The sequence below is a fragment of the Nothoprocta perdicaria genome, unplaced genomic scaffold (genome assembly GCF_003342845.1).
Source record: "Nothoprocta perdicaria isolate Ctin4 unplaced genomic scaffold, notPer1 scaffold_282, whole genome shotgun sequence".
Lineage (NCBI taxonomy): Eukaryota > Metazoa > Chordata > Aves > Tinamiformes > Tinamidae > Nothoprocta > Nothoprocta perdicaria.
In genome coordinates, this window is record NW_020455513.1 from 226,972 (window position 1) to 252,563 (window position 25,592).

General features: G+C 46.4%; 1 protein-coding gene across 1 annotated transcript in view; it reads left to right on the forward strand.

Moving 5' to 3' along the window:
- Window positions 1–1,287: 1,287 nt before the first annotated feature.
- Window positions 1,288–25,592, forward strand: part of KIF26B (kinesin family member 26B) — a 275,000-nt gene continuing 250,695 nt past the window's right edge. The window contains exons 1-2 of the mRNA XM_026041343.1: window positions 1,288–1,350; window positions 1,550–1,951. Of these exons, the coding sequence (XP_025897128.1) occupies window positions 1,288–1,350; window positions 1,550–1,951 (465 nt within the window). The remainder of the gene's footprint in view (window positions 1,351–1,549; window positions 1,952–25,592) is intronic.

The window sequence follows — 25,592 nt, forward strand, 5'->3', positions numbered from 1 at the left end:
TGGCTGCTCCGCGCTGAGGCAGCGACGCTGAAGCGTGGAGCGGCAGCCCGCGCTCCTCGGGTGCCGGCAGGATAGTCGGGAGGGCGGAATGGTGCCGGGAGCCCAGCGGAGGTGCCGCGAGGGGGGGTTGTGCGGGGCGGCGATGGAGAGCGGGGTTTAGGCGCCCCGCACCTCCCGCCCTGTCGTTTGCATCACCCTGTACTGCAGCCATGCCAAGGGCTGGCAAGGAGCTCCCTGCTGCATCCATTTCTGAGGGGATAAATCAGCCACTTGCTTTGAGGAAGAAGGTTTAGTAGAGGTGGCTGTGCCATCCAGAGGATTTGAAATAGGTAAGGATCGGTAGCCGGATGCACACAGTCTGTGAAAAGAAATGATAATTAAGAGGGAAAAGTCAGTAAGGAATAAAGCATGTAGAATTTTGCTGATAAGAGATTGCTTTATTGCGCCCTTGACTGCAAGTTAAATTAATACACGTAAATTACAACGTGGAAAAGAGATGCCAGTGACTGTCACAGGCCCAGCTCACTTTTCTCCCACCATTATTTAGGAAGAATTTGGAATATGTGTACAATATGTTCATTAAAGCCTTCAATAGCCAACTAGCCAATAACTGCAGTGGAAGCAACAAGGTTTCCTCTCRTCCCCCCTCTCCCTCCTCCTCCGCCCCTTTTCAAGAATAAAAATGGGGCCGGGGGGGGGGGGAAGGCAAATGTCAGCCGAGAAATACCGCAAAATCAAGCGGTCGGTGCCCGGGGCTGCGGCGCCTCGGGGGCGCCCGGGCGGGCGCTGCGGCGGCGCGGAGCCCGAGCCGCTTCCCTTCCCTGCCTTCCCTCGCCAAACTGTCAGGCACGGAGCGGGCAGGAGGATATTGGCTGCGAGAGCCTCGGAGGCTCCTCCCCGAGCCCGGCTCCTGATATTTTTGGAGGATTTCTTTTAACTCAGTTGCAAACCTGGGCGAAGGGCCGCGAGTTGCGGCGGCGGGGAGCGGGCGCAGCGGCGGGAGCGCGGCGCCTGCTCCGGCTGCCCCCGCGCCTCCCTGCGCCCGGGGCCGCGGCCGGGAGGGCGCTGTGGGGCGAGCGCAATGAGGGAGAGGCGCCGGGAAGGCAGCCCCGAGCCCTAGCGCTTCTCCCGCAGCGCGGCGGAGCGGAGCGGGGCTGAGCGGGACGAGGAGGAGGCGGGCGGCCGCATCCCCGCGCGCCGCTGCCCGCGGGGYTTGGCCGGCGGCGCCCCTTCCCCTCTGGATGTAGCCGGGGGAGCGCGCGAGCCTCTCCCGCTCGCCCGGCCACCATGAATTCCGTGGCTGCGAATAAGGAGCGAGTCGCCGTGAGCGCGCGGAGCAGGAAATGTGGGGTAAGTTGCGCGCGGAGGGCTCCGCGCCCCTCCCCCGCCGCCAACGGCCGCCAACGGCCACCAACGGCCAGGGTGCCGCGGCGCGCGATACCCCCCCCCCACGCGCAACTTTTGCGTGCGCGGTGGGTGCGCGGCGGAGCGCGGGGCGTCCGGTCGCGGGCTGCGGCGCTGACGCTGCCTCCTCCTTGTCCCGCTGCAGGTGAGCGAGCCCTGCTCCCCCACGAAGCCCGGCGCGCCCTTCTCGGCCGAGAGCTGGTACCGCAGGGCGTACGAGGAGTCGCGGGCCGGGAGCCGCCCGGCGCCGGAGGGAGCCGGCTCTGCGCTCGGCTCCTCGGGCACCCCCTCGCCCGGCTCCGGCACCTCGTCGCCGGGCTCCTTCACGGGCTCGCCGGGGCCCGCCTCGCCCGGCATCGGCACCAGCTCGCCCGGCTCGCTGGGCGGCTCGCCGGGCTTCGGCACCGGCTCGCCGGGCTCCGGCAGCGGCGGCGGCTCCTCGCCGGGCTCCGACCGCGGCGCCTGGTGCGAGCTGTGCAGCGCCCGCCTGGCGGAGCTCAAGAGGCAGGCGCTCAAGCTGCTCATCCCCGCGCCCGCCGCCACCAAGGTGAGCGCGCCGCGCCCGCCGCGCCGGCCCCGCCGCGCCGGCCCCGCTGCTGCCCCGCGCGGCTCCTGCCCCGCCGCCCCGCGCCGCCCGCGGTTCGCGGCTCCCTTGGGGGGCCGGGTGGGACAGCGACCCGCGCCTAGCTCCCGTGTCCAGAAGCGCGGGAATACAGCGGGAGCTCTCCCATCACTGGGGAAGGCTGCGGCAGACCGTGGCATTGAACCCAGCTCTCCGGGGGCGCATTAACTTAAGGACAACTTGGTGCAGAGAAGCAGCTAGATTTTTCTCTTTTTCTTTTTTCCTTTTTTTTTTTTTTTTTTTTTTTTTTTTTAACTTAGAAGTACCCAGAGTGTTGCACCAAAAAACACAGTGCCTAAGAGCAACCCAAACAGAAAGCAAGCATTTCTGAAATGCRGCCCCAGGTTTTGGGAGCTGTGACTGCTTGTGGGAACAAGGGGGAAGTCTCTCCCTTGCCAGTCTGGTGCCTCTAAAGGCATATTCTGAAATTCCCTGGCTCTGTGTTGGTTTCCTTGTTTATGTACCGCGTATAAGGACTAACAGCCACACAAAGTGATGTGAGCTCGCGGCTCAAGCGGCGCTGCGGCCGCCTTGCGAGCGGGCTTAGAGCTCCCCGAAGGGAACACAATGCGGTGCTGTTTGCCCTGTTGGGTCAGGTACTATCAAAGGGTAATATTTACCCTTCCACTTCAAAGGGGTTTCATTAGTGGTTAGGATAAGGAGGTATCGTGGAAAAGAGCTGATGGCTGTGGAAGGGTCTTGGTGTTGCTGTTGTGTTGTGTCCACCGGTGTTTATTTACGTGGCGTTGGTGCTGTCTTGAACAAAAGCCTAAAGGGCTGCTTGTAATCTTGTCTCAAGAGCTGCCTTAACTGCATAATTCATGAAAAGGGAAGGAGGGGGTGGAACCAACAATTAATGCACTTAAATTGACTATTAATATGTAGTGGATCCCTTGGAAAGTCATCCTGTATCAAAAGGTTTGCAGATTGCAGGCTGTGTGATTCAGCCCTGGGTATGGGTGAGAAATTGCTAGTGCAGATATGGGGACCATAAGAATAACTGAGAATAAAATGTAAGCAGCCAGGCTTTCTGTCTCTCACAGACTGTTCGATAGCAAACAGAGGACAGATTTTGCAGGGATGCAAGCATTTCTACAGGATTCCTGTATTATAATAATAGCAGTTATTGCCTGTCGTTGCCTTCCACAGGTGTTACCCTCATGGTGCTTCTGTCACTTGKCTTGATCTCTTGTCACTCAGGCTAGCTGATGCTGTTGTGCAGCCCACCTTGTGCACTCCATATTACGTCAGCAGTAAGCCATACTTCCCAGTTTTACCCTGTTCACCCTTTTCTAAAGTTTCCTAACCTTCAGCTTATGAAGGAGAGTCTTTTACAAAGCTATTGCTACCCAATGCGCAGATATGGATTTAGAGAGGAGGCAGAAGAGGCAGAAATAAGGGAGTCTGATGGCTGTGGCAATCCCCTACTCCATTAGCTCTGCTCAGTAGCACTTGCATTTTCAGCCCTGTTGGGGTGCTCCCGCCTTTTGCACGGATTGATGCTCCTCCCATGCACACATTGGTACCAGGATATTTGCAGAAACGTCCCTTGCATCCTCTCTGTCTTACAACCGTTAGGAACTTTTGGGGCCAGTGATTTCTTCCTCCATCAGACACTGCCCAGCACAGTGAAGCTTTGGTTTAAGTGAYCTAGGATATGAGTGTCATGGCTAGTGGCTTTGACTTCTTGGGACCACATGTGATGTGCCAGCGTTGCAAGCCCTTGGTTGCTGGTACCCGCTGAGTTGACAGACACACTTATCAGGCTCTGCTCGGTGGAAAGCAGGGCGCTGGTGTTTGCCCTGCCACGCAGCCAGGGTCTGCATCCTGCTCAGAGATGTGCTGAGGTTGCCCTCTGCGAGAGAGGGCTACAGGGTCTCTTGGAAAAGTGCAGGAAGTGCCACGGATCTAGGCAAAATTTGCTCTTGGTTTGGACTGAGGCTGGAGTCAGTCATGCTCTGCTGGAGTAGCTGGCCTTGTTTAGGGACTGGTGAAATATATTCTTTATTTGTTCTGTGGGAATAGGTTTTATGGGAGCRGGGTTTATCCAGCCTCTTATTTCAGTGGATGAAATTCCTGGTCCTGGGTATTTCTCCAGGATTTACTAAGCATCTTATAGCTCAAGACTGTAGTGCCCAGTAAGGACACAGGTAATTGGTAATACACCTTTATTAGATCCATTAAATGAAGCACTTAAAATGCATCAGTTGCCCTTTACACATCCAGCTGGCTTTAGAGATGTTTCTTGTTGGAGCTGTTGAAGGCAGCCTAGAAATTTCATAAGCACTGTTGCCAGTGACACCTATTTCACGTTTGTTTTGTATTTAGAAATGCTTGTAGCTATGGGTATTGTGTGTTGCAAAACAAACAGAGTCCGAGAGCATCTGTGTTTTGACAGGGATCTAGCAGAGGATATTGGAATCTGCAGTGTATGAATGTGAACCTGCACTAACCGTTTTTACTGTGTGCAGCCATATGAAGGTGTGTGTGTATCTGGAAGGTGGAATAGCACAGGGATTGCTGCATACTCAGGCCAAGCCTTCTACATGAAGCGAGGCACTGGAGCTTGTCAGTGGTGCAGAAAAAGCAACGCTTAGCCTGGCGCAGACTGCCCCGGCCAGCTCATTGTTGGTGCTGAGGTGTTGGGCTTTGGGCTTTAAATAGAAGTATTTTCTTCTAACATGTCAACAGGATGCAGACTTGGGCTTTGAATTTTCCTTGTGAGACACAAAGGTGAGGTTTATGTAATTATAGCTCTACTTTAACCATTTAAAATGATGTATTCTCTGTCACTTCCAAAAGAAGAAAAAAAAGATATGTATTTTTTCCCTTCTTATGAAACAGATGCGAATAAATGATATTCAGCGATTACCTGCATGCAAGGAAGGGGTTATGTGTTTGGAGAGGGACACGTTGTTGTAGCCCCCGTGGGAAGCACAGCGCGCGTGTGGGAAATGCCGGGAGCGGGCGGCTGCGTTAGCTGCGCGCTGCAGTGTAAGGGAGAGTGTTTTACAGCATTCGTCAGCCACCGTGTGCTGAGTTCTTGAACATCAGCATGACAATGAAGACCATCTCAAAAATACTCATGTTGGATATTTGATTCTTTATTTTTAAATGTTAAGCTTTTTCTTGGGCTATGCTTTCAGAAGATGGTAAACATAGATGTTTATGGCATCACACTCCACGTGTATTAAATCTGAGTGAAATCTGGTTGACTTGAGTTCAAACTTGTGATATTCTCTGGCATCAGTGGAACATTAACCTCACAGGCAAGAAAGTGGTTATTAAGTTGAATTGTAAAGTTGCTATATTTATGTGTATTATACAGTGTTAAGTAGTGAGCTGAATATTTATAACAAGAATAATCTCAAGTTTGCTGTTAGGATTGGTTAGTACAGGATTTAAAAAACCATGAATGCAGACTTTCCCCAAAGAGGTAATTTGAATTGGTGGCATTAATAYGCTTTGGCATTTTGTGAATGGGCCAGGAATTAGTGGCACTAATTTAAATTCTAGAGATGGGTGACTCTGGCATTGTTGGGTTGTTTATGTTCCAGGCTATCATCTAGCCAAAAAGTCTTTGCTTCTGTGTATAAAAATTGGGTGAATTCTGGTTTAGCCCAATGCCTCTGTGGATGGGAGAGGGAGGAATGCATTCAGGATGCACTTTCTGTTTCATATTTTTCTAAAATTCTTGTTCATCAAGCATATTGTTGATTTTTTTCTTTTCTATGTCAGAGGTGTTCAGTAGTCAATGACCAATAATAATAAATAACGAAGAAAGCCCTGATGCTGATCTAATGAAAAATAGGCTCCTGTTAGCTTGTAGCTACCTCAGGAGCATTCCCAGTAGAGCCAGGACAGTAATGAACCCTTCCTCAAAGCTTAGTAAGTGGCAGAATAATAGAATTTCATTTCCGTCCAGACCTTTAATTTGTGAACAAGCACGGCCAGTCTGTACGGTGACTTAATTCACTGTGCAAAAATCTCAGGCACCTAATCATTTCATYCCAACTCATTGTAATGCAGATAGGATTATTGCATTAGAAATGTGATTTTAAATGGCCCAAGGCAGTAATTTGTCAGCATTTGGAAGGATTAACTCCATTAAAGTTTAGGCAACAACAACCATTCGTTCGTATTGCATCACAGKTCACAATACCAAACGTTTAGCATAATTCAGCTGTGAAATGTTTTACAATTGTATGTTTTCTGGCAAACTGGGAAACCAGAAGCTATATTGTTTGCCCAGGAATTACAGCTACTTGCAGTGGTCTGGAGCAGACCAAGGGATACCTTGCTGCCGCTGTCCACAGAGTCAACACGTGAAATGATGTACAAATTTCTTTCAAGCTTGTGGATGTCTTTGAGGTGATGGTGAAGACACTGTGTGTTAAAGGCTCCCTTTGAGGAAGCTGTCAAGGCTGTTAGCCTTGCAGAGCTTTCCTGGTGGGATCACAAAGGCTCCCTGTTCCTGAGAGCCCTGGAAATTAGGAACAGGTCTGGGATTATATTCAGTGAATTGATGCTGTAGTGTTTGTCCTGTCCGAACAGTAAATGCTTCCAAGAGACTGTAGACTGCTGAGCTGTTGAGGAAAAAATAATTGAAATTTTCATCTGAAGTTAAGTCTCTAAGGAAGAGCAAAATTTTGATCAAAACTGTTCTTTCCGTGGAGGCTTGGCTGTGCATTTAAGAACACTTACATGCTTGCACAGTCAATACTTACTTTGTAGCTGGCTTCCTCATTGTACAGCTATTATTAATTGTCAAAAATCTTGTAATCTCGTGTAATAGGCTTAGAATTTTGATGTATAATTTTGGAAAGGGGGGGAGCAAGAGGAGGAGGAAGAGGCCAGGTAGCCTGTGCTGAATTCCCCTGACAGTATCAGTGGGAATGTGACACATTACAAATAGGGGCCACGGGTGTGTAATGGGATTCGTGCCCAAGTCAGCAGATTGCTGGGACGCTGCCGTGCTGTGTGTGTAGGCTTGAGAGACGCTCGCCCGGCTTGTGCTCTGTCAGCAGCCTGCAGCCTTTGACATCAGGTAATTGGGGCGCTCCCAAGCGCCGAGCGCGCGGCCCGCCGCCGCGGTGGCCTCGGCTGCCGTGCTCCGCTAGGGATGCGCAGGAGCGGCAGCGCTTTGTGGCATGTGGCCCAGGTGTCAGAAGCACGAGAGAYGCTTTAAGTGAAATTGCTGGCTTAGATCTTGGTGAGGGATCGTGCTGTCGTGTGAGAGGCATGTGTGTTAGTGAAGTGTGGGGAATGTGTTGCTTTTTCGGCTCGCACTGACTAGATAATTCGTAGTCTAAGTTACCTGCTGCTGAAGGCACAATTCAAGAGGTATTCCTAGCGGCAGAGAAGCACAGCGTGTATTGAGTTTGAGTTAAGCAAGCTGTAGTGAGTAGCAGCAACGTGGTAATCAAAAGAATCCCAAGAGTGAAAAGGGCTAGAATTTTGTCTTTCAAAATTCTTCCTGCTCTCACTCCTAATTTTGGTTGCGCTATAATGCGGAATGAAGTCCCAGTTGCTTATTGGGACGTTGCTCCTCCAGAACGCAGTGATAAGCTAGTGGCTGCAAACAGTCTGCTGAAATGCYGCTCTTGGGAAAATGCTGCACCCGGAAATGCTGCTTTTCTTTGGAAGCCTCAGTTTAGAGGTTTGAAAGAAACAGCATTGTTTCATTTAACAGTTTCTGTTGACAGGAGCTGGTCCTAGGCACGAGGCTGAGCTTTRGATGGTCATGCCATGGCTGCATCCGCATTCGTTGATTTCTGGAGCACAGATTCCCCAGCAACTTATGTTGCCCAGGTTTACTTTCAATTGCCTTCTATATAACCTTCCTGTGTTAAACAGGGCTATTAAAGCTAATCATCTGGGAGTATAATTAGGCTGATAAAAGCTGTATTTAGATCTCTGATTTAGAAGCTTAAAATTTAAGCCTGGAATATATAGAGACCTTCATATACACTTGAAGTATCTAATAAAATCTCCATCCAGAATCTACATTTGCTTAGGCTCAGTATTCCAGACACACTCTTTATTTAGGATATTAGAATTTAGTATCATTTCAACRGGAACATTTTTCATTTCCAAGTCTCTCAAAATAAAAGCACAGACCCACACAAGAAATTTCATAGGGCAGCCTAATGCAGACTGGACCTTCTGGGCTTGGGATGAGGGCCTTACAAAAGATCCTGCAAGAGATCCAATTTTGAAAATTCTTTTCCTTGTATAACATGAGCTACTAATTATACGACCAGCAAAGGTCTTACAAGGTCCAGCAAAGAGGTGGGGACTGGAAATGCTGGCCCGGATCTGAACCTTGTCAGTCTGTTGGCTTATATGTAATTGGCAGTGGAGTCTGGATCGTGACTTCCCTGAACTCCGCAGGAGTTGATTSAGGCCAGAGCTCTCCCTACTGTAACCAAGAGATGCCTTCCTGTACAGGATTTTTGCATTGCCTGTTTAGCCTGGCAGTGCCTTCCTCTTTAACAAAATAGAGCTGAGTCTGCTCGTCTTGCTGCCCTGCAAGTTGGGGAAGTTTACTTCAAGTCCTTGTGGTGCTTATTTTGCTAATGGCTGGTGAGTGTTCTTATTCGGTGGGTTCAGTGATTCAGGAAAATACTGCAATACCTACTCTTTATTATTTTAGTAAAAATTACCTGCAAGCCAATATGAATGTGGCTCTGGAAAACATGTCCAAGTGGTGCTGGTGGTGTGTGTTGAAGGGCCGGTGTGTGTGCTGGAGATAGGCTGTCTGTGTCCAGTGCTGTATGCAACATGGCTCTAGTGGCTTAGGAAAGTCTTAAATTAGGAATACAGTCTATGGAAGTGTTTTGGTTTCTAAATTACCTTCCAGTAATTTGGTTTGTATATATTTGCTGTGTACACATGCGTTTCGACCTGCAGATTTTCTGTGATCTATAAATAGCAAAGCTTCACTCACGTTTATATTTCACCATGCCACCTAAACCGTTAAGTGCCTAGGCGTGACTGTTTGCACTTGGGTATCCACAACAGCTTCTCTATTCCTTGGACTTGCATGGGAACAAATTTCCGCTCATAGGAATGTTTGAGGGAGAGCAAATGAAAGTGGACTTTGACATTGCCACAGTAAATATTTTTTTCTGAAGAAAAAGTGAAAATTCTCAGTAGTTTTGAGGATATTCAGTCTTGTTCAGAACTGTCTGGGCAGACCTGCCTCAGCAGTGGAATGAATTTCACCTAAATTGTGTGTGTGTATATGTGTGTGTGTGTGTGTGTGTATATATATATATATATATATATATATATATAATTTTTCTCTGCCATTCTCCTAATTGACTGTAGGTAAATGAGATTCAGGAATAAACCCCTCATATTGTGCGGTTCATTGTGTGGTTCTGTTGGGAAATAGCCATTCCTCTTATCACCCCAGACTTTCTTCAGGTTTTCCAGGAGATGCTGAGGAGGATGGAGTCCTTCTAGAGTCCTTTCCAAAGCAGCCCAGAAATGGGGCAGAACTTTGCCCTGGCTTGTCTCTGTCTTCTGTAGGAAATTGCTTGGGCAAAATTCTGCCCTATCAAAGGCAAATGCAAACTTGAAACACTGAACGTACTCAGGGGAGGAGGCTTCTCCCTCTGAGCAGTAGCCTGAATGATGCTACGCCACTATTTCAAGCAGGCAGTTTTATTTTTCTGTGCCTTCCAGCTAAATGAACCTCTGACCTGCTAAGTGCCAAATGCTGCAGGAATTACCCGTTTACTCCTTCCACCTGATGGACTCCAGCAGAAAGCCTAGTGGGCAATAAGGCAGTCTTGGCTTTAAACAGGCACTGAACAGCAAGAATAGAAGCCATTACTCTTCATTTCTCTATTAGTTTCACTGCTCATTTAATAGTGCCAGGCAAAGAAAAACATTAATATCCTATTCAGCAGCCAAACGCACCAAATKGGGAGTTGTGACTTGTGCGTTTTCCTCTTTTCTAATGGGCATCATTAAAATTTAACAAGTCATCTAAATCATGTTAGAATTCCCAGGGTTAATATTGCTGCAGTTGCTGGCAGCGTTCCCCCAGGAAGAGTTAGCGCTCGCTCCGGCTCCGCGCCTGCCGTTCGCTGCTCGGAGGGAGGTGCCGGCGCCGGAGCAGCCCTGCTGCTGTGCGCACAATGAAGCCTTTGGTGACAGGGGGCCTTCGTAATACACACACACATCTTCTTTCCTAGTCACCTCTTGCTTTTCAGCAGCCCCCCTTGCCATCTTCTTTCTCCTCCGCGAGCCCTAAAGCTGTCATTTCAGCTGCTGCCCGGGAGATTGCTGGTGGAAATCCTTCACAATAAGCCCCGCATCCATGTGAACCTGGCAGGGAGGCGTGCGAGTGGGCTAGTCAGTTCGAGTGTCAGATTTAAGGGATTGTTAAACTATAGATGGCTTTTGCAGGAGGTCGAGAAGGCTAACAAAGTGGGAGATGCAATTAAAATGGCATTTGTGAGACAGGAATAGCTCGCTGCCTGGGCAGGCTGAACCTGCSGGAGTGACAGCGAGCTGGAAGGCCATTAGTGGTGGCTTTGTAAGCAGTTTTGCAGCATGGGTGGTAAACCTAAATCCAGAGCTGCTCTTTTAGTGTGCCTAATAAGACTCCCTTTCTTTCTTTTCTCTTTTTTTTTTTTTTTTTCAAAATCCATTTTTGAGTAATGGATTTGACAAAATTTTCTGTGGATTTGGGTTCATTTTTGGGGGGAGATGGGTGGGAGGGAAGAAGTTACAGGTGGGAAAAGGGAGCAGAAGCCGGTGCAAGAGAGCCCGTGGATTCATCCCCTCACCACCAGGAAAACAAGCCCCTGGATTTTGCAGAGCTGTTTTTTGGTAAAATSAGGGACACAGTCTTTCTGCATAGAAGCTGCTTGGTAATACAGATTGGGACAGGCAGCCCATTGAAATGTCTTCTCATTTTAAATGAACAACTGGGCCCTGATGCTAATAAGTTATTGATGAGAGCTCAGAGATGATTTTTTTTCCAGAGATGCTTCCCTCTCTGCAGTCATTTTTAATTGTTAGCAGTAGCTCATCACCTCTCTCCTCTATTGTTTTCTTGACTGCAGGACTGCGTGGTGTTTGGCACACATCGTCATCAACAATGTTGAAAGCTGTGAAAGGTGGCAGAGGCTCAGGACTTCTTTCATAAATACCCAGAAACAGACCTGGGTAGCTAAAATGTCTGTCTTTGTAACTGATATCTAGTATTTTGGTTTTAATATCTGTGTCAGCCACTTATTGGATTAATACATCAAGAAATTTGAATGAGTTGGACAGTTACATAAGATCCAGTCATTAAACTTGGATTTATCTGTGCTCACTATGTCACACGTGAGTCCTGAGCATTCAAACTGCTGCTCCATTTTGAGAGACCTAGAGCAAGTTGACCAACGCACTGCGGTGTCCTAAAGGAATTTTGATGTCCTACTCTTCTGGATAATTTACCTGTTTTCTCTTTTATCTGTGGTAGCTGGGGGCGAATAGCTTACAATAATCCTTCTTCCTTACGATGAAGGAAATGCAGAGCAAGTCCCACAAGGTGGAAATAGTAGGAAATGGTAGATTCCTACAGGTACTTAAGGGAATTTGCCTCACATGGCTGTTCTGGATGCCTAAAGCTCAAGARAGCTACTTAGCCAGGAGGAAAAGTAGAAGGGAAGGAGAAACCTTTACAGAGCCAAAGAGGATACCTGGTAATAGCTGCCATAGAGCCACTGCACACAGTGCTGAGGATGGACTGAAACAAACCCAAAATATCCGTCCAGTTTTTTTCCTTCACTAGTAGCAGCAACTAACATGTCCCATACTGTCAATTTGGGCCTTGCTGTAAAATAGACACTCAACTCACTGCATTAACAGCTTTGCTCAACATAACAAACCAAAAAGTCTTGTTGTAGTTGCATCAGCATAGCGCTGACATTGTGGAGTTTAGTTGTGAATTCAACCTCTTTTCTCCTTTCCCAGTGTCAGTCTCTGAATGGAAATGGAAGAGGTTTTGATTTCCAGATTATTTTGAATTCTGAAGGTGAAACCTTAAGAACTGAATTGAGCTTGCTCGGTTAAGAATTGTGGAGCTTGCTGGTTTTGTGCAGTATTGCAGTGGGCACTCCAGGCGTGTGCTGCTCAGTAGCAGCACCTGCCCCAGGGACATTACAGGCAGAGCAGGAAAGACTGAAGGTGCGAAAGGAAGACTAAGGCTCTTGGAGAGCGTCACGCGCAACGGCTCTGTGCACTCAGGCTGCTGGCTCTCAGTGAAGCACTTCGCAAGCCTGGGTTGTTTTAAATTAGGCACCTCCTTTGCCACTCCTCATTACTTAGCTCTTTCTAGCTTGGTCTGTCGCTGTCCTGCCTGTTTAATATCCTCCATGGGTCAGCTCTCCAGATGTGTATACTTGTATTAGCTTTTTATAATGAGGAAAACATGGGTCTAAAGAAGGGAGGAAGAAGGGGAAGGAAAACTGTTGTGACTTCTTTTGCTGTACTTCGTATTGGCAAAGGAAACAAATTTCCTTTGTTTCTTTCCCGCTCCAAATGCCCACACTTCGATAATCGGAACCATTTCAATAAGCACACCCTGGCAAGGCCCAGATAAGGGTTATTTCTGTGCCTGAAATATCAGGGAGCAGAGCATCCTGTGTGGGAAGCTGGTGCGGAATGGTGCTGCGAGGAGGCGGCGGGAAGCAGTGCGCATGGGTGACACTGATAAATGGCTCCTGCAAGCAAGCGTCTGCAGCAAATTGTCACACGGAGACTTCCCAGCAAACCTGAAAACTCGTGTGAATGAAATCTCTGTCGAGCCATTATTTACCCACCGCCATATGAAATGAGAGGATAGGATTCATTGCTTCAGTGCAGCTTTTATATGGTTTTGCTCTCTTTATGTACACATATATATCTGCGTGTATATATTTCCTTCCCTACCTTACCTTCTTTGGTGATGGCTGTAATTCTATGCTCGGTGTCCCCTTACTGATTAGCCATGCAGCTCTTTGAAATGGGACAAAATGGATTTCAGAGTAAAGTACAGGCTTTTTGCTTCTGGAAACCTAAATAAAATGTCTTGTAATATACTCTGTTCTTTGGCCAGACACTCTTTCCTGTTGTACTTGTTTTGGTATTGGTTGCAGTAGGTGGGAAAKAAAAGGAATAATTCTTGGATTCTTTCTCTTCTTTTTTAAAAGAATCACAATTACTGCCTTCAAAGGGCAGGGAGACAGTCTGCAAATCCGTTGCACTGGAGTAATGCCTCTCATCTCCCCAGCGTCACCATCCGACATCACTGAGGCACRAAAAGGATTGTACTTGCTCTTTGGCTTTCCTAAATATATTCAGTGTCTCCTTTGGACAGGGAATCTTGGGGYGATTTTCTAGAATAACTTGTAGTTAAAACTGAAACTCTGAGATAATTTAAGCTTTGACAGGAAGGTYTTTTTAGAGATCAGGGTGGCATTTCTAGTCAAGTTGTGAAACAGGCAGAAACTACCCAGTGTTCGGTTGTTGGCACATGCTCCAAATCCATACAGATCCAGGGGAGTTTCCTGCCTTGCTTAATGCAGGGCCATCCTTGGGGCTCCGACCAGTGATCCTTGGTGGCTGTGGCTGCAGTGATGTGAGGTGGTAGCCTCTRGCAGCAGCAGGAAGGCAGCAGTGTCTGCCAGGGCAGAAGGGCACAGCACGTGCACGCAATTTAGCTACCGGATTTCACCGACATGAGCCAAAATTTGCTTTGCTGGCAGCCTAAGCGAATCCAGCAGGAAGTCTAGGTGGAGCTAAATGCGCAAATTTGTCCTGTCCCTTCATCCAGTCCTGCCACCCCGCTGTAGTGGTGATGCTGACCCAAGTGCCTGCTGCACCCTGCTGTCACAGGGCTCCCAAATCACTGCTTGCCTGCTGCAGCCCTCAGGCTCTTCTTGCTCCTCTTTTGGCTTTTTGTAAAACCCTGCAAGCTCTTGCTTGCTGGCTCCTGTGTGGAATTGGACTTTCTCTCCAAAGGCTCTCCATAGGAAAAGACTTATTTTTATTACTCAGTGTGGAAGGTGGATGCTCATAGAGCTGGAGTCCTGTGGTTTGTAACTCCCAGCTGCCCAGGGAAGTCACTGGAACAGATRCTCATGCCTGTGTCCTCTTCTTGGAGCACGTGTAAATCTCTTCTCAGTGTAACATGTGGTAGGGCTATTGCTTCTGGTTTTGCAGCTGAAGAAAGGGGGTTCAGAGCAACATGATGAACTAAACAGTTACATCAAAGTGCGCCCAGGTTTCCTATATGCTACTCTTGGGCTTCTGGCTCATGGGCTTTTTCCTCTCTTGCTAATACTGCCCATCTCAGTCTGCAGCAGCTCTGCACACAGGCTTAGTCTTGGCTCCTTTGACTCTGTAGAGGCAGGAAAAAAAGGAGCTGTGGTTTGCATTTCAAAGCTGTCAGCCTTAAAGGGATCGGAATATGGCAGCTGAATATATAGTAACTAATTACTTAGCTATGACACAGTCTTTTAAAAAGACCTTGACTTTTGATTCTGTGATTGGTACCAAAAGCTGCTGTTAGCTTAGCAAAAAATAATAAATTGGCTAATGGGACTGGATTTTTTTKTGTGTGTGTGATTTTAAGAGAGTATTTAGCAATTCTTATTTTCTTTTTTTTTTCTTGTACCTTGGACAGTTCATATCTATGAATAATTTAATTGTCCTTGGTTGTCTGCTGCTGTAAGGGCACGCTGTTCAGCATTCAGTGTTCATGTGGTGTTTGTTAATGTTTGTTTGSTATTCCTTATGCCTCTCTGCCTTCCTAGCCATCAGATGGAGGATACAAAGCTTGACAATGTATAAATGCTATTAAACCGTATCTGAGACAACAGAAAGGAGCTTTTATCATTTCATTAGTCAGAACACTAATTGGAATAGATTGTTCTGTGGTTTTCTCTCCGGTGGAGAAGTAGATGTTTATGAATGCATTTTCCTGCTGCTTGAAATTTTTGTCTTCAGAATATATTGAGAATGTATGAGTAATAGTGTGTCCTGGCTTATAAGGCAGTATCTCAGTTGTCTCCCGTCTCTGCTATCCCTAGACATGTTTTTTTAGCATCATTCACAAGATTTAAACTGTAGAAATACTGATTTTCCAGTTTTAATTCTTTCTTCTCCTCCTAAAGCGACATTCAGAAGATTTGTGCTCTCTTCAGTGAGGACTATATGGCTTTAACAGCTCTTGTCTCCGAGTTAAGCAAAGAAAGGCAGATCTAACTTTCTGTAAGTACATCTTTCTGTCCCACATGTAAGCATCAACATTAGTATACAAGGATGTTTACTTACATCTTCTGGAAATCCTCTTGAGCATTAGGTTGAGAGCCTCTGAAGAGCAGCCTGAAAGCAAACCCAAGCTTCTCCATTGCCTGCAGGTTTGCCACGTGGATGGGAAATCAGGATTTAATCAGTTGGGAAAGCTAGGGCAAAGGGATGTGTTTTACTGCTAGAATAGCAGCAAATCCCTGCATTTCTCCAGGGATTGAATCCTAGGGATGACCATAAAGTTTTATGCTTTAGAAGCACCATGCAAACACAATTCAGAAACACAAACAAGAAATAATAACATTTTCTGTCCTGGGTAATGCCTCTTTTCCTGCAGACCATTACATCAACCCCCCCCCCTTTTTTTTTTTTTAGGTAATTCTGATACTTTTCATGATTCACTATTAACACTGCTTGGGTGCATGCTGCTGCTCTGAAAAACATTAACTTCTGTAGAAATTTTGGTTAAGTTTCCTAGAGTGTCTCATCTGCTATGTCCCTGTGTTTCTGCTGGGGGCTWCCAGAGCTCACTCACATGGCTCGGATTCATAACCCTGTTGCCTAGCCCTGCAGTGAGCAGAGGGTCCTTTGAAGTGCTCCTGCCGCCCGGCGCACGCGCGGAGTCTCCTCTCCGGCAGATCCGAGCAGCTCAGCGTGTGCAGCTCACCTCGGCCTCGCTCCGTCCTCCCAGCACTTGCTCCCTCGTGGGATGTGAGTGTCTAACCCAAACCAGATGCAGCAGGCGGAGAGTAGCTGTGGCTAACAGGATTGCAGTGCTTGTTCAGGAGAGGGAAACAGCATTTCATACCCTTTCTTTTGTCCGAGGCCTCTGATCTCCCTAGCAGCATTCCCTGTCCAAGAAGATTGCTCCAGCCACCAGCTTGCAGGGGCTGAGGAGGGAGCAAGTGCAAGTCAGGAGCAACCAATCTAGTTGGAAACAGACCTAAAGCAGAGGAGGAACTGTCTTTAAAGGTGACCCTGCTGCTGCTGGGTGAGCAGGCTGCAGGTACGCGCTTGCTTTGCTTGGCCCAGAGAGTCCAGTCTGGTAACTCATGTACCTGGACRTGAGCCAAGTGAGTGCAGGCTGTAAACTGGGCATGAGCTCGGCAGTGTGCGCTGGAGAGTGTCGTGAGCCCGGCATGTTCTGAGACCCTTCTCAGCATGGGCAGCGCTGGCTCYGCTGCCTCTTTGTCTGTGGAGCGGCTTGTTAGGCTGCCTTTAACTCAAACCATATGTGGTAACCTGCACGCTCTGTTTTAATACTATTTTTACATCAGCCTTCCAGCAAGCTGTGAATGAGCTGAAGACCAGCATGGGACTTAAGTTAGCAAATTCACTGGCAGTCCACTGAAGTGCATGTACAATTAATTGGAAAATAATTGTGTTCATTTTAAATTCTGCATCCTGAACCAGACTCTGTCTTCATTTCCATTCTGGCAACTAGTGACTCCAGTGAAATTACAGGATGTAAAACGAGGGTGAAATGTATGTCTAGGTGTTGCAATGTTAGTTAAAGGTCTCCCTGTGTTGGGTGACGCAGTAATGGAGTTTGTGCTTCTCTTCATCGCAGCATGTTGAAAGATCCTGTCAGGCAGTCGGGGCCTTGTTAGATGGCCCAAAACATGGGGTTGCTAATTGGCTGCTGCTTCTCGTCCCGTAGCTAACAAACACACACTGTATGCCTCTTGCCTTTAAACAACTTATATGCTGTTTTAACTTCACTGCCATGTTTTCTGCTCTCTCTCTKTGATAGTTCTTTTTCCTAACTAATGGCTCACCTGGCTGGGACTGCCGCTGGCTCTGTGGTTGTAGCAATTAACTCTAACCCTAAGAAAACAGCTTGCTGTGTTGCCTGGCAGCCAGAGCTTACAGGAGCTGGTAAAACAGAATTAAATAGATCAGACTTCACTTTTTCTTCATTTTRATTGCGTTATTGATGAGCAAGGAAAGCAACTTATTGTGAATCTTGTTGATTTTCAAGCTGGCCACGGCATCCCAGAATTCTTCTGATTTCAGAATTGCTATGAATGTTTTGCAGTTCCTAGCAAACTGTGAGGTCTTTGGCTGTCCTGTAAACAAGGTTTCCTAAGTCTCACTTAAAGGAATTCCGAAACACAGTGTTAGAATTCATTATCCAGGGGTATTTAGCCAAGCCCTAAATGTTGTCTCTCATTTAGTAAAGAATCACTAAAATACATTTTGAAATGAAGGTAGGGCCTTGGGAATTTGTTATTGTCTTTAGCAAGCTTGCTCRCACATTTAAAGCAGACAAACAAACAAGTCTTTTGAACATTAATCAAAATGAGAATGAGTAGTGTGTAAATAGGTGCCTTGAATAGGTGAGGCAGTAGGTGCCTCACTCTGGGTACCAGGTGTTATCAAAGAAAACCTCCCACTGAACACCAGAGGTGATGACAAAACCAAGCCACGTGGTTGGAGCTCCATGGCACAATTAAATCTTTATAGGGCTAACAGCAGCCTGTTGAATTGGCTGCATCGAGGGGTTCAGGTTTGCCTACAAATCCAGGGTTAGTAAAGCTACAGTTTGCCTTTGTACCCCCGTCAGTATCTTTAATAATGCTTTTACCAAAAGACAGCACATAGGGAAAATTCAAAAACACCTCACTGATCATATTGTGTGGAATTGGAAAGGAAAACAGAGAGAGATGCAGCTTGCTTCATGGCAGGCCTGGAGTGCTGCCAGGCTTGGTGGACAGATGAGTGAATATTTAGTTTGGTATTATGGGACGTTACTTGTCTGAAGGTTGGGTAGTCCACCTTCCTGCTCGGAGCAAGCTGGACCTCAGCGTTAGCTGGGCTGCTTCAGGCCTTGGGCAGTCAAATCCTGAGCATCTCCGTGGTTGGACACCTCCGAGCCCCTCTGGGCCGTTGCTGTGCTCAGTGCTCTCCTCCCAGCTGCACTGCCTGCGCTCTCACTTGTGCTGCGCTTACTCGTCTGACCTTGTGCTGGGCTTACCGGGGAGCTCATCCGGCAAGACGGAAGCCCCAAATCCCCTGTACTAGCAGGAAAAGGGATCGGTGCCCCAAACATTACTCGGTAAGTCAATCCTTGTATCACCTTTGTTCTCCTTTAGTCTAGAGGTATGTGTGTTTTCTAGAGCCAAATATCTACACCCAGCTGAGTTATTAAGATGTGAGCTGCTCATCTGACATCAGAATATTTGTAAATACTATGACTACATATAGCCACAGGCAAAGCATTTTTTTCCCCACAGTTTGACTGCATCATGAAAAAATGTACTAATAATTCGAGGGGAAAATGAGCTAGCCTTTTCAGATATCACGGTCTTTATTATGAATATTTATTATGCTTCTGTTAGCTTTTTCCATATTTTGTTTTGGCAGGTGGTAGAAAAATAGGCAAAGATGCCAATTTGATTAACAATGCCAACCCTAAGAAGTGGTCTAAAGGCATATGAATCTAGTAAGTCAATACGAGCAGACAGACAAGCATGGTATTGATTGTAGGAACTCTCTAAATACAGTATTTCATGGTCTGCTGGTGGGGCCACGAGTTACCACTTGCGGTGACAAATAAGGGAATAAATACCATCTCCCTGAAGCAATCCTGTGCGAGGGGCAAAGGTGCTGGCAGCACAGCCAGGAGCACCCTGTGGCGGCTGCGTGGCTCCCGCGGCACGTGGGGCCACGCGAGGAGCGCGACGCAGCCCCTGGCAGGGACGTGGGCGGCGGGCTGTCCTCGCGGGCAGCGCAGGCAGCACGAGGGCTCCCTTCGCAGCTCTGCAGCAGGGAGGCTTCCCACCTTGAGACCCTTCTGCTAAGGAGAAGGGATCTTCTCAAAGGAATCGTAGAATCATAAGATCCTTATGGTTGGAAAAGACCTTGAGTCCAACYGTAGGCCCTCCCAACCTCATGCCTGTTAAACCATGTCCCTAAGCACCTCATCTACACCATTCTTGAACGCTGCCAGGGATGGTGACTCCAGCACTTCCTTAGGCAGCCTGTTCCAGTGCTTGACTACTCTTTCTGTGTAGAAATTCTTCCGGATACCTAACCTGAATCTCCCTTGGCACAAATTGAGGCAATTTCCTCTGGTCCTATCGGTAGAGTGCCCTCTGCCTTGGAGGGGACTGTGCTGCCGAAAGGATGGGGCTCTGCTCAGTTCTGCTTTTCCTGGCCAGTGCAGGCAGTGTGCTGCCAAGCCCCTAGGAGAGCTGTGCCTGGAGGGTGCAGGATTCTCCTTCCTTCCCCCGCACCTGGGCCTGCCCGCAGAGATGAGTGTCTGCTTGGTGAAGCCAACACTGTGTCTGCACTGCAACGCGCTGAATTCGCATTCGGGCTGAGTGCGCCCGGTTCCGACAGAAAGTCGGCGTCACTGATCTGCAGTCACCTCAAGTTTCTGCCCTATCCTCCAGGGCTGATGCAAGTCTAAAATCTTGGGATTCTGGGATTGCTAACTGGTAAGTATCACTTGCTCAGCAATTTCTGTTAAAAGTGCAGATGGACAAATATCATAAGAGACAAGGACTTTTACTGATGCTCCATGAGATTTATTTAACTCATCTGCATTTTAATTATAGGGAACTTCCTGAAAAAAAAAAACAATCTGAGATGTGCCAATAATACCAGCTTCTCMCTAGGTTGTGAGTTTATTGTGTGATACCACTGCACTTGTCAGAATTGTATCCTGGGCACTTAACTGGGCAAAACTGTGTGGATTTCCTAGCAGATTMACAAACACTGCTGGGGTTCCACAGGTGCTGCAGTACTGCCTTGTGGCAGCCTGTCGGGCATGAGCGATTGCAAGAGAAAAGACAAGAGAAGAAAAAAAAATCCACTTTTCTTCCCCCATTGATTTCTTCCATCCATCTTAATGTCCTCTGAGGTGCCTACTTGCATCACTGAGAATCACAAGGACCAAGATACAGAGACATGAAATGAATTAACATGCTCACAAGGAGTCTGCTATTTCAGTTCCCAAGACCTGTGCTTTAACACAAAGAGTGACACTGCCTGGTGAATAGTTGCTAAACTTAAATGTGGAACCCACATTCTCCGTGTTGCAGTAGCAYGGACTGACCATATGGCCGTAAGCAAATTACACTGCCTTCAGGTTTGTGTTTCTGGGCCTTCATGCACATTCTTTCCCCTCTCTTGTAGGACTGAATTCTCTTTTGGAGAAAGCTCTCCATCTTTGTACTGGTTTGGCATAAGGGATCTTCAGTTTTAGCTGCTGCCTCCAAGTGCTGCTGAAGTATGAAAGACAGACAATATGTTTACAATTGCCAAGTATTGTATTTTTTTGCTAGTTCTGCTTTCTTTTTTTTTTTTGCAGTGCTCCTTTAACTCTGTGAATGTCCGTAGTTCTGTAGATTGTCATGATGCTCTGTATTTACATACTTGCAAACAGAATTATCTTCTCYAGTCTAGTTGCTGCTATTTACAAACTAAACAGTTGAGCTCTTCCGCTCCCTCTCCACAACCTTCACCTCCTTGGTGGAATCTCTACTGCTTCTCTGGCTCCTAGTATTTTTTTTTTAATATACTGCCTATAAAGGCACTGGCAACTTTAAAGTAGTCTCAGTAGTAATTTAGCGTGGGACCAGAGCTGGCTCCAGCCTGCTGTGTCCTTTTAAAAAAATAAGTGTGCACATTAATGTCAGTAAGCCAGCCTTTCTCTAGAGGCTCAGCAGTTTGAAGCAGGCTGCCTGCCTGTGTAATGCTTGCTGACACTCACAACTTTGTCTTTTAATTGTAGCAGGGGAAAATACAGCCCCTGTCAGAGTCAGCGGTGGGTCAGTGGAGAACAAAGGCAGTAATCAATCCAAGGCCTAATTAAAGGCAGTGGTGCCAGGAAATGATAGGGAACTCAACAGTCTGACACTCAAACTTCCCTAATTGGGCTGGTGTTCTTTATAACTGCCCTGTGCCCCACGCCAAACATGATAGCGGTGGCTCAGGCTCGGGTTTGCGTTTTGCTTTGTGCTGGAGTGCAAGGCAGAGACCATTACAGAGATCCATAGCAGGGATAGCTGTAGTTTTGCACTTTTCACTTGTATTTCTTTTTGAAGTTCACTTCCACAAAGATACTCATAAGCAAGTCGATAATCTTATTTGGAGAGAGGTGGACTGGCCAAGGGAGGAAGACGCTGAGGTTGCTGTTGGTCTGTCCCCACGTTCTTTAACATCTTTGCTCCATGGCCTCTCTTTCCCTAACTTGGTTCCGCAGGCCAGGATCTCCAGCACTGCCTTCTGGGCAGTGTAGAAACCTTCTAGACCCCACATGTGTCTCGGAATTACATAAACTAATAATTTTGTGAAAGAAAGAGCAAATAAGGAAAACAGTATTTTTGGATGGCAGGGAATGACTTTAGTTCATTAAAAATAATTTGAAGTTTTGGGGTTTCTACTTCTTCATGCGGTTAAAAGTAAATCCCTCTGAAGAACTTMAGGCAAGTAGAGGAGCTTAAACGGTAGCAATTTATGAACAAGAAAGAAAASAGCTTTCTATATTCTATAATTGTGTGAGTAATAGAATGAATTCTTCATGAATTTCTAGAAATTTTGTTTTTTTTGGTCCTGAAGATCTGTAGCTATCTGCACATGAAAATCTGTCTTTGTGAAATAAACGACTGTGGGAGGCAAACTACAGTACAACAAAGAGTAGCTGATAGTATTGTGCTATCAATACGTTTGATTCTGAATTTTTGCAGTGTTTCCCTTTTTTCTCTTCTCATTCCTCTTCATCCATATAATAAAATCTCACAGTACAAGTGAGTCAAACATAAGTCATTTCATGTGTGCATTAGTGGAATATGGTCCATGTAACAACATGTATGAACATGTTTTGAAGGGCTGGTCCTTAAGCTACAACTGTGAYATTAGTGTGAGTCTGGCCACAGGATGGCAAGAGCCTCCCATGGGACAGGGAGTCAGTATCACTGGGACACRTTTCCCTCCAAACAGAAGTGAATTGGGATATTTTTGTTTGCATTGCAGCAGTGGTCACATCTACCCAGTTMCTCATTGGCATAGTTAAATGAGTAATGCCTGTAATTCTTGTTCCCAGGTTCTTTAACTGAAGGCTGGATGCCATTGAAAAAAGTGATTAATTCTTTATTGTGAAGTAGGAAGCCCATTGTAAAACAGCATTTAAAAATGGAGAAATACAGGGTGAAACAAGAAAGAGCGCTTATTTCATCTTGGAGCTATGTAAGTATTTCGAGGTCTTCATTTTGTAGATAGGGAATCCAGATTTGAGGAAACTAGRTAGTCTTCGGACACAAGCTAAGCCTGGTTTTTAGTTTTCTTGCCTCGTCCACCAYACTTGACTGAGGAATGAACTCTATAAATGAAAGAGCATTGAAGTTACCACTGAAAAACATATTTTTTTTTTCTGATGACAGTTGTATAGGTAACATTTAAGTTTGAACATTCAAACCATTTTCAGAATAACTAATAAACACAGCTAATGAGTGCATTTTCTGCATATATTAGAAACTGTGTTTCTTTATATGTTACTTTATAAACCTGGAAATGTCTCCATGGGCTTTTATAAGAGGTGTAGAAAACTCTCCACAGAGATGCCTGTCTCCCAAGCTACCTTGCCTCCTGCAAATAATGTACCTCGTAGAGAAGCATTAATAATTCCAGTGTTTTGGTTTGTGGAACAGCCCAAATCTGTTTGCAGCCTTTCAGCACTCTGGTACTGCCCGCGTCCCGAACCGGAGAGATCAGCGGCGGGCCCGAGGGGGAGGGACGGACCCTCTTTGCAGGGTGGTAGGCACTGAGGAAAAAGAACAGCAACTGCTTCCTCTTGAACCTCTGCACTTTACCTCGACTTAATGATAGGGGAGTTCTTTTAGTTGTGAAAAAATGATAATTGAATAAGTAGATCTGCACACTAAAAAGACACCAAGAAGCTCAACTGTCTATAAAGATAAATAGCGGTGCAGTGGCCTTTGATAGCTTGGAACACAACATTCATTTCATAAGCTTTCAGGGAAGGTTACCTGAAGTTTTAGCTCTTCTTCAGTGAAGAGCATCYGATCAGGAACTTGGTGCATCAGAATACCTTCCACGTCCAAAAAAACTGCATGCCTCACTCTTAAGAAACGGCCACTTGGGCAGATCTATTTATTAAATTAATATTTTTCACAACTAAAAGAACTCCTGTATCMCTGAGTTATCTTTGTAGACTGTGTTTTTGTGTGCTCTAATATGTTGTTTTTTGCTCAAGTTACTAGAATGTTTACACTGCCAGCAAGATATTTAGCTAGAGATATTCTGAGTAGCAAGTTTCTTTGAGCAGAAGGATTAGCTAAATTCAGGGCTCCTTCTAGGTGGCAGGTGAATAATGCAGTGCTAATTCTATCTGGCAAGGGAGGTTTTCTCAACCTCATTCTGTTTTCCTTTAGCACAACATGTAGCAGATGGATTAGGATCACAAGTTTGGCCAACGTGCCATATAGAATGCAGCCTGAGTTAAACTCCTGTGTAAAGTCTCCTGAAGTGCTTTATGCAGGCAATAAGGCTGACTAGAGGAAAACAGATGAGCAGTTTTTTTTTTTTTTTTAAATTTTCTCTTCATAAACTGTATAGACGTTGTCAACAGCAAATGGAGAATTTTTTTTCCCTGGCTTTTGAGTGGATAACAGATTTATTCAATCACCCTAAGTTTCTCTACTTGAATAGTTGAAAGGCATCCCCATGATCATTAATGGTTCTTACAGTTTTTAAAAGTCTTTAGAAGTGATTTATATGTCAGAAAGCCTTCTGATGGAAATGTGACCCTATGATCAGTATTTGACAGTCAAACATACTSTTTGCTGCTGAGCTGGCTGTAATTTTGCAGCTTTAGGAAGACCTGCTGTTGTAAAGAGACTGTCTTGCTTTCTGCTGTTGCAGAGCACTCATGAGGACTTGGCTTCAGGCTGGGCTTGTGCATTGCTGTGCAAATAGTATTTATGCCTACCTTCTTCTGAAGCCTTCCTTTTGGACTGATGCACCACGATGGTGGTGCAGTACTTGAAACGAAATGTCTGGTTCACTAGCAACGTCATTTTATTTTCAAGGCCAAGCTTAATGTTATTTAATGTGTTACATGAGATTATGTCATGTTCATAATAGAACAGGTTTGGAGTGGAARAAGTACAGCTCTCAGAAGTTGTTTACTGCAGTTTCACTGTACACAGCGGCATGTTCTTTCCAGCAGCTCTAGCAGCGGTTGAGTTGCCTCTTGTTTTGCTGTTGCATGCCTCTGAGTCTACCGTGTACGTTGTAATTTACCTCTGACAGTAGCTGCTGTGCATCTGCAGAAAGCAGAGTCCTGTCCAGGGCAGGGTCCAAAAAAGGAGGGGACACTCTGCTCTTGAACAACAAAGTTTAACTGAGGCAAGCAGGCTGGGGATGTAGCTCTGGGTATTGATCTCCTGCTGGTGACACGGGCAGCTCATCAGCCATGTCCCATCAGCAGGCGGCCACCGAGGCAGTTTTCTATGCTGAAAGTCGCTCCATTCACAGCAGAGGAAGGGGCACCAAGCCCGGCGTTTCCAGAACATGCCAAAAGACCTACACAAGGAATTTAGGATTAAGGCCAAGGGATAAAGAGATGGGAGWTTCATAAACTTGTTGGCTTGCAACCAGTGTCTGGGTTTGTCTATTGGAAGTGCTACAAGCAAAGGAGCTGTTTATACAAGGGCCAGAGGAAACTTCGGTAGTTTCTATGTTTTCTACAGAAATCTTCAGGTGCAAGGGGCTGTAAAGCTTCAAGGAGCTGTGGTTAAACAGTGTTATCACTCTGAGTTATCACCCCAGCAGAAGCAGTTTCAATGGATTTGATGATTAAGTGACCATGAATAATTTGACATGTTAATAGAAAAATCAATTCTAAATCGCAAACTGTAAACACAGCTGCTTGTTTTGTTTTTATTGTGAGAGCAAATGAGAGAGGAAATGCCAGTATATTCACATAAACTTTCCCCAAAGGCCCTGAACTTTCAACAGCTATGGTATCGGAGGGAAAGAAAATAAGTGTTTCCTTAAACATCTCCGGTCTTTTTTCTCCTTCTCTAGACAGCTGTTTTTATGACCATAGGGAAATTTTACCCTGCAAGGGTTATTCACCACCTGGATAATTACAGCACTAACTTGTAGGACATTTCTACCCAAAGGCAAAGGGAAGTAACTTTGGTAAATGGCCTCTAATTCTAGGTCTCAGGTCTTTTACCTTGCCCTGTGCTCAGTGCTGTCCTCTGTGGATACTGGTAGGAAGAGGTCATTAGGC